A 9,560-nucleotide genomic window follows, 5' to 3' on the forward strand; every position below is an offset into this window, starting at 1 on the left:
TTTCTTCAGAAATACATAAATTGCGGATTTATGCAGAATTTATCTCTATTGTAAAAGATGATGATTTTTAAAACTATTTAAACATGAGAAGTTGGACCTTTGCATGGATCAGACGTATAATTATTCTGTTATTTATATAAAGATGATTTGATATAGATTGTCCTGTACTTATTGACCCTAAGAAGTATAGTTACAATTAGGGCAATACTTAGACTTTTTCAAACAATTCGTTTAAAAGACCGACTTTTCAGAAAATTGGAAGAGGGCATTCAAAAACATGTATCTACCACTCTTTTTTAAAATGAACGATTGTTTTTGTTCGTTAATGATTTCAAAATTATCGGTTTTTACCGTTCATGATCTTTCTGGTATTTATTGCAATAATTATAATGTAAAAAACAAAACAATTTTGATCACAAATTCTATAGGAGCTTGAGCATCTCAATCCAATCTTCTCGATCTTTTGGTCTTCTTGGCCCCCATTTGTTGAGTGGTTTGAATGCCCCACTTGGGTTTATTATCTTGTGTGCAACACAATGGAGAATTATTGTGTAAAGAAAATGGCTGCCAATGATAAGAACCCCGGAAGCAAATAATAACCAGCCTGCTAGCTCGGCAGAATCTGGTAGCTGAACCCCTGAATATATAACCGGTTGGTAGAATATCAATATGTATCCTAGAATAAATGTCAACCCCACTGGGATAAAAAACGTCCAACAAAATTTCCAATAGAGGCCGAAACTCCAGTTCATCATAAAGTTGAAATCTTGAACTATTCTGGAGGTTTTATAGACCCAGGCAATTCCAATGATCTCAGTGAGGGCGATGAAAAGCACAAGTAAACTTCCTCCGTAGAAATCCACTAGTTGAAGTAACGCTTGTCCTCCTGGTGTAGTGTACACTACTCCTGTCCCACAACCCACCAGACAAACAACTCCAGTTATCAGGGTTTTGTGAAATTTAAACTGATCTCGGAATATGGTTACAACAGCATTGATCATACCGATAACGGTTCCTAGTCCCAGCGTTATGAGCATGAGATAAAACAGAACAGCGAATAATTGAGGGGCGACATCAAACTGTGCCAGCGCTTCCGCATAGGTAATGAAAGCCATCCCAACTCCTGACTTTACAACTTTCTCAACTGGTAAATCCAGCTCATAAGCCAAATGTCCAACTATAGAGAAAGTGATAACCGCTGCTAGTAATGATGTGAAGGTGTCTGCTACTGCAATGATGACACAATCTCTGTTGAGGTTTAACCTAAACTTGTTGTAGGATGCAAAGGTTGGAAGTATTCCGAATCCAACTGCTAGAGAGAAAAATGACTGAGTAACTGCTGCGTACCACACCTTGGGCCGGTACAGCATATCCCATTGAGGATTGAAGAGGAATATAACTCCGTCTACTGCTCCAGTCAGTGTTAGTCCTCTTACTAGCATCATTAGCATCACTATATAGGGGAATATTGCTGTAAAGTAAGCTACTTTACCAGAACTCTGAACACCTGTACAACAGAATATTTATAAACTTTAAACGGGTGAAACAAAGACATTTTAAAAGATAAATGAAGAAAAGCAAATTTTTTAACAATTTTAAAAATCAGGCGCTATTTTTAAGAAATCAACAATTTGGCTAATTTTTAGGCAGACATAACTCAGCCTGAACTTAACAAACATGTGTTTTGGAAATTAAAAAAAAAGTTTCAACTTGTTAATAAACTTTAAGTGCTGCAGCAATTAATTAGTAACAAAATGAAAGATTTATAAGTAGGTCTGTCTATTCAGATAATCTAACCAAGTAACCAATTATCAACAGATTTTAAAATGCTTACGCGTGCACAGGAGTAGTTGCAAGGTGAACCCAAAAGATGATTGAGTTGATTCACAACAAACGGTTGCATGATCAGAACCACTACTATTTACTAGTACCAGCCTGTCTTGAATAATCATACAGAACATGCATTCACCTTGCACTGGGCAAAATATAACCTGGTTGGATTGGTGATTGCTAATAATAAAATTCTGATTTCCCCATTCAAAATCAACATTACCTCTGAGAAGGGATAAATAGACAAGTATCCAGCAGAGGGTGAGGCATCCACAAAGAGCCAAATCTGGATTCCCGATTCCATCTGATATATCTATAAACTCATTGAGAACTCCCACTGTAAAGTATTGCTCAGCAGATGACACTATTGTAATATTTTCATCCCCAATTTTCAACTCAGACATGTTGTGACCTAAAAAATAAATTATTATGATAACACCAGAGATGATGATTTCATGATTGGATTAGTTTTAGAATTGTACACGATTTTGTATACAATGTATGTTGTTAGGGACAGTTCAGGATAATAAAAACCTGGATATAGGCTGAAACATAAACACTTCAGGAGTTGATTGTGACCTATATGCGCTCTACCCAAACTCATATATATATATATATATGCAGTATGCACCTCTGCGTTATCCTGATTTTCAGATTTTGCTGAATGTGATCTGATTAAAACTTTGATTTATATACCATATCTCATATATATAACTTTTGGTATAGTGTTGACACAGTTTTACATCAATTTCTCGAGTCAGGAACATCAAATTGAAATTTTGAAATCGTTTAGGTCGTGATCAACTCCAAAAGTGTTAAGGTTTTAGCCTATATCCCCTTTCATTTCTCCTAAACAGTCCCTTTAAGAAGAAATTCAAATTATTTATTTTGTTCTATCAAAGTTTGTAAGACATTCTATCATTTTGATATCTAATTATAATGTTTGACCTATATTGGCAGATATATGGCAGATACATCGCAGATATATGGCGGATATATGGCAGATCTATGGCAGATATATGACAGATAAATGATAAATATATAGCAGATAAATGGTAGTTATATAGTAGATATATGGCAGATATATGGCAGATATATAACAGATATATGGCAAATCTATGGCAGATGTATAGCAGATAGTTGGCAGATATATAATATATTTGACCTGAAAGAAAGGCAGAAAGTATTATTCTGCTCCATCTCTGTGTGGCTGTTTTACGGCAGATATATGGCAGATATACGGCAGATATATGGCAGATATATGGCAGATATATGGCAGATAAATAGCAGATATATGGTAGATATATGTCAGATAAATAGCATATATATGGTAGATATATGGAAGATAAATAGCAGATATATGGTAGATATATGTCAGATATATGGCAGATATACAGCAGATATATGGTAGATATATGGCAGATATATGGTTGATATTTGGTAAATATGTGGTAGATATATAGCAGATTTATGGTTGATATACGGTAAATATGTGGTAGATAAATAAAATATTTGAACTGAAGGAAGGCAAATTGTATTATTCTATTCTTTCTCTGTGTCGCAGATATATGACAGATATATGGCAGACATATGGCAAATAAATGGCAGGTATATGGCAGATATATGGCAGATAAGGCAGACATATTAAATATTTGACCCGAAGGCAGATTTATGTTACATAAATGACAGATATATAGCAGATATGTGACTGATATATGGCAGATATATGGCAGATATATAATTTATGTGACATGAGAAGGCAGATAGCATTATTTTGTTCCATCTCAGTGTTGCAGACATATGGCATATATATAGCAGATATATGGTAGATATATAGCAGATATATTGTTGATATATTGTAAATAAATGGGAGATATATGGCAGATATATTGCAGATATATGGTAGATGGTAGATATATTGCAAATAAATGGCAGATATATGGAGGATATATTGCAGATATATGGTAGATGGTAGATATATTGCAAATAAATGGGAGATATATGGCAGATATATTGCAGATATATGGTAGATGGTAGATATATTGCAAATAAATGGCAGATATACGCCAGATATATAATATATATTACCTGACGGAAGGCAGATAGTATTATTCTGTTCCATCTCTATATGGCAGATATATCCCAGATATATAATAGATGGTAGATATATTGCAAATAAATGGGAGATATATGGCAGATATATTGCAGATATATGGTAGATGGTAGATATATTGCAAATAAATGGCAGATATACGCCAGATATATAATATATATTACCTGACGGAAGGCAGATAGTATTATTCTGTTCCATCTCTATATGGCAGATATATCCCAGATATATAATTTATGTTACTTGATGGAAGGCAGATAGTATTATTCTGTTCCATCTCTATATGGCAGATATATCCCAGATATATAATATATGTTACCTGATGAAAGGCAGATAATATTATTCTGTTCCATCTCTATATGGCAGATATATCCCAGATATATAATATATGTTACCTGATGAAAGGCAGATAATATTATTCTGTTCCATCTCTATATGGCAGATATATCTCAGATATATAATTTATGTTACTTGATGGAAGGCAGATAGTATTATTCTGTTCCATCTCTATATGGCAGATATATCCCAGATATATAATATATGTTACCTGATGAAAGGCAGATAGTATTTTTCTGTTCCATCTCTATATGGCAGCATGTTACCTGATGGAAGGCAGATAGTATTATTCTGTTCCATTTCTATATGGCAGATGGACCAGGGTAGAATACTGTAGAAGGAGGAGAACAGGTAGAATAGGGAGATTGCTATGAGTCGATAGAATAGAAATCGTTTTGAGACATTTTGAAAAATTTAGCTTTTTTTAAACTTTACAAAGATCTCAGATGCTTGTCCTATTTCAAAATTGTATATGCTCGAATAGTTTGCTCTTTTTACGTTATGCATTACTCTTGCCAAAGATATTAACTAAAACGATTTTGGTAAAATCGTTTGATTATTTATTTTGAAACATAGTTTTCTTTGGTCTAAGAAAAATATTGCTAAATGTTATAAAATCAGTTTTTGCTATTTGATAAACATTCCATATTCTTTAAAGACACATTTGAAGCCAAAAAAACGTAGTTTAAACGACTCCCATCCCTATGAGTTGACAGTAGTAGGAGCAGACTATAAAGACAGCAAGCCCCTGGGCGTAACCTATTCCACGGAAAGGGGGGGCGAGGTTCCATAGCTTTACACAACCACTACTTGAAAACTGTCCTAATCCTGAACAAAATTATAAAATATTTTTCTGTTATTCAACAACAAAGCTCCTTATTAAATGATAAGAATGTAATATTAATTGTACTTTATATCTCTTTCAATCAATTAACTGTCAATTAAAAAGCTGTATTTTGAATGTTCTACCTTTTTTCAGACTACAAAGAAATAACAAAAAAAAATTTAATTTATTGACTATTTAACGTAAACTGCTTATATTATTATATTCAAATAATTTAAAATTTAATTGACAGAATATAAAAAGGTCTGCAATAAGTATTCGCCGACATGGGGTCAAGCTATAGGCCGGGTAAGACGACCAATTGGGTCAAACGACAAACGGTCAAAAACGCGACAAAGGGTAAAACGAAATAGGGTCAAAAAGTGCGACAAACGGGCAAAATTTCATTTCGACTAATTTTTGGTTCATTTGAACTATTTTTATGTTTATTAGAACTATTAGCCGCATCGTTAACCTGTCCTAACCGTAGCGCTCGGACCAGAAATGGTCTTAACCTTTCCTAACCCTGAAATAATACATATTTTCATATTACTTTTATGTTCATTTGAACTACTAGCCGCAGATCTCGGACCCTAGCAGCAACGCCGCGTTCGGCCCAGAAATTGCCTTGTCCTTAGCCAAGCCTAATCTTGAAATAATACATAAAATATTTGTTTTCATTATTTTTTCAATAAAATAACCTAACTCTAGTAGATAGAAAGGTCTACCAATAAGTAATAGAACAAGGTAGGGTATAATAAAATAACCTAACTATAGTAGATAGAAAGGTCTACCAATAAGTAGTAGAACAAGGTAGGGTATAGTAAACTAACCTAACTCTAGTAGATAGAAAGGTCTACCAATAAGTAGTAGAACAAGGTAGGGTATAGTAAACTAACCTAACTCTGGTAGATAGAAAGGTCTACCAATAAGTAGTAGAACAATGTAGGGTATAATAAACTGACCTAACTCTAATAGATAGAAAGGTCTACCAATAAGTAGTAGAACAATGATGTAAGGTACAGGGTGTCCCACGAAACATGACAGTATGCAAGACGACTTGAATATCGTCTTGATTTTTGATATAATTTGCTGCATTTTTTTGTCAACCTAATTTTAGAAGTAAATTTCTAGAGATAATAATCACATAATTCCCCTAGTCCTGCCATTTCCAAAATGTGGTCTGCATTTTTTGTGCTTTCAATATAGCTCGAGATATGAACAATTTTGTTCAGATTTCGAGAATTTTGCTTTTATTTAACAAAATTGATTTCTGAACCAAACTCTTTATATCTCCGGTAATATTGAAAGCACAAAAAACGCAGACCACTTTTTGAAAATGCCAGGGCTAGGAGAATTATGTAATAATTGTTTCAAGAATCATACATGTTAAAGTAGATAGAAGACTAAATGTCACAAATAAATTCAAATATCAAAGACGACTTTCAAGTCGGCTTGCTATTGTAATGTTTCGTGGGACACCCTGTATAATAAACTAACCTAACTCTAGTAGATAGAAAGGTCTACCAATAAGTAGTAGAACAATGATGTAAGGTATAATGAATGCACCTCCACCATTTTCATACGCCGTAAAGGGAAACCTCCAAACATTTCCTAAATAACGAGTTAATAAAGGAAGTGTGTGCTAAAAATTATGATTGTTTGTACAACTCTGATTTGTATCCGCTGAACTGTTATTCAGGTCTTTAAATAACAATCTTTTGTTTACTTGAAATGTTAGGGCTGTGAAAAGAAAAAATACTTTTCAGAAAAGTCTGATTGCCATGAAAATATTGTTAATCGAATTTAGTTTGATCAAACTATTTTTCACTTCATAAGCTACAAGCACTGTAGCTCATGCTCAATTTCATTAATGTCAAATTTTCTGTTTATTAAAGTACTGTGCTATAAAGTTGAATTGATTCATGGATTCAAAATCTTTTCATATCATACAGTCATGGAGTCGTCGTATATATCATTACAGTGAAGACGACTTTCTATATTAAATTATTCTTTCTACTAAGCTTTCAACCAGTGTGTGTACACATAGATAAAGAAGTAACTAGATAAGCTGTCAATTAACAGCTTCTATTTGTTTGTAATTTGAAAAAAACCTTGTTAGAAAATTTAAATGCAATTGATAAACACGCCGACCGCTTTATCTTTTTAAATCTAATGCAAAAATAAAATTAAGATTAGCTTTTGTTGGTTTTCTGTTGTTATATCTAGAAATAACCATACAATATCAAGAAAAGTGCACAAATGTTTCATAAAATTATTTCCTTTAGCACCACGTTTTATAAACAGTGTTTGGAATTTCATTTCTCTCTGAATCTCAAAGTTCTGGAATAAAAACAATGATTGACTTCCTGAAAAGTATGTAACTGGTTACCTAACCCTACAGACATAGAAATACAGGAAAACAGAAATTCAATTGATTTATCCCATTGCTGCCTTTTCTTCCACTTGATAGCTTCAGGATCTCCGAGATTATTTTCAGGATCCCCTTGGTCATCTTCATGATGATCGTCAGATACATCTTCTTCTTCAGTTTCTACCCCAGAACTATGGTTGATGTTAACAGATATATCTTCAGGTTTTCCCAGTATAGAAATCTCGGTAGCAAAATCATCTTTATTGATCTCTTTATCATCATCTTTCTTTTCCTGAGGCACTTCCCTGGACACTGGAAGGGTTGACTCGGAGAAAACTTTGTTTTTAAACCTGGACATTATTATATTTCTTGTAGGTGGAGCATGTCTCAATTGAAAAGTTAAACTGAATATCATAATTTCTAATTCGACCCCCCACCCTTCCCCCTCTCTTCTCTTCTTGATTAATCCTATTACGTATCCTTGAAGCCTCCATTCCCCGCAAGTAAATTTTTAATATTTTTGAAAATTACCAGACTTCACTTCTTTTTAATGATTTTTTTAAAAAACATTTCAAATCAACTTCTTATAGCACCCCCTATAAAATATTTTTCTNAAATTGGAAAGGAAGGTTTATGCTGTTAGAATTCCAAAACTATTCTATTGTACCACGATACTGTAAATTTTGAATTTGTTTCAATGCGACAAATAAATATCAGTTTACAGGGTTACCCACAACGAATGAGACTTCAGAGACGATTGCACGGAACTTGTTTAGTCCGTTTTCTTGTAGGCCAAAACTGTTTAGTCCGTTTTCTTGTAGGCCAAAACTGTTTAGTCCGTTTTCTTGTAGGCCAAAACTGTTTAGTCCGTTTTCTTGTAGGCCAAAACTGTTTAGTCCGTTTTCTTGTAGGCCAAAACTGACTTATTTCCTAATTATTTAGTAAACCATCGAAATATTCAATTGAGTGCAGAAACCAAAAATGAAGTTTCAAATCGTCATAATTTTAGAATTTTAGGTCGTCATTACAATCTAATCCTGTGTGGTTAACCCTGTATGTGTGCTCTTAATTAAGATTTATGGATAGGTCATGTTGTAATGTGTTTTCATGTCGAAGAGACCAAAAACCGTCTTTTTTTGTCCGATCTGCAGGATAACCCTGTTTATCATTAGCGGTGGGCTGGCTATAGTCCCAAGCCGGAACCCCTCCCCCCTCCGACAAATTTTTGCCGGCCCACTAGACAAATCTCTGTATTTGCCGCTGACCATTTAATTATTTGAATTGTTACTATGCTATTGGAGTCTGTCAAATTTCTTTAGACAATTATCTCTTAACACATGGTTGAAACCAATTTTCTTCTGCTTCATTTATATTTTCATTCTTTTTACTTTAAATTTGATTTATTTCTACCACCTCCCTCTGCACTCGCCTACCCCCCTCCTTCTTTAAATAGGATGTCAATCGTAAATTAAAATAAACAAAAGTTTATTTGAAAAAATGCACTCACGTTAAGGACAATTCACATAAGAAAAATGTCATTACTTGAGGATTTAAGGTACAACTTTGTGGCTTCGTAACTCCATTATTTTAAAAATTTTCATGCCTGAATAAATACAAAGGCTTTATAAAAAAATATATTTTTACAGTGTCTAATTTTTACTTTCACAATCACAGCACAGTGTTGTTAACGAGGTGAACTGATACTAATTAATATTACATAAATTACACTGTTATAAGTAAATATTTACATTATTAAAGGTACTGTATATGTTTAATGGTTGGTGTAAAATCAAAATGGAAACAATTAATAAACAGATCTAATTTAGTAGATCTACTTTTAATAAATAAATAAACAAATTTTAAAAAATATGAAAGAATTTTAATTGTTATTGACCGTTTTACGTTTTAAAAATAATTTAAAGCAATGTATTTTTTAAAGAAATGAAGAGCTGCACTCAATCAAATGGGCAGTTTATGCTGTTAGAATTCCAAAACTATTCTATTGTACCACGATACTGTAAATTGGAAAGGAAGGTTTATGCTGTTAGAATTCAGGTAGGGTATAGTAAACTAACCTAACTCTAGTA

General features: G+C 33.2%; 1 protein-coding gene across 1 annotated transcript; it reads right to left on the reverse strand.

Moving 5' to 3' along the window:
- Positions 1-357: 357 nt before the first annotated feature.
- Positions 358-7,848, reverse strand: LOC111714680 (sodium-dependent nutrient amino acid transporter 1). The gene is made up of 6 exons (XM_023489834.1): positions 7,492-7,848; positions 6,600-6,713; positions 4,968-5,104; positions 4,543-4,648; positions 1,932-2,242; positions 358-1,511 (listed from the first exon to the last, which is right to left on the reverse strand). Exons 1-6 carry the CDS (start codon positions 7,829-7,831, stop codon positions 423-425), a joined length of 2,097 nt encoding a protein of 698 aa, XP_023345602.1. The 5' UTR covers positions 7,832-7,848; the 3' UTR covers positions 358-422.
- Between the last annotated feature and the right edge of the window lie 1,712 nt (positions 7,849-9,560).

This window comes from Eurytemora carolleeae, unplaced genomic scaffold (genome assembly GCF_000591075.1).
Source record: "Eurytemora carolleeae unplaced genomic scaffold, Eaff_2.0 scaffold1626, whole genome shotgun sequence".
NCBI classification, from domain to species: Eukaryota; Metazoa; Arthropoda; class Copepoda; order Calanoida; family Temoridae; genus Eurytemora; species Eurytemora carolleeae.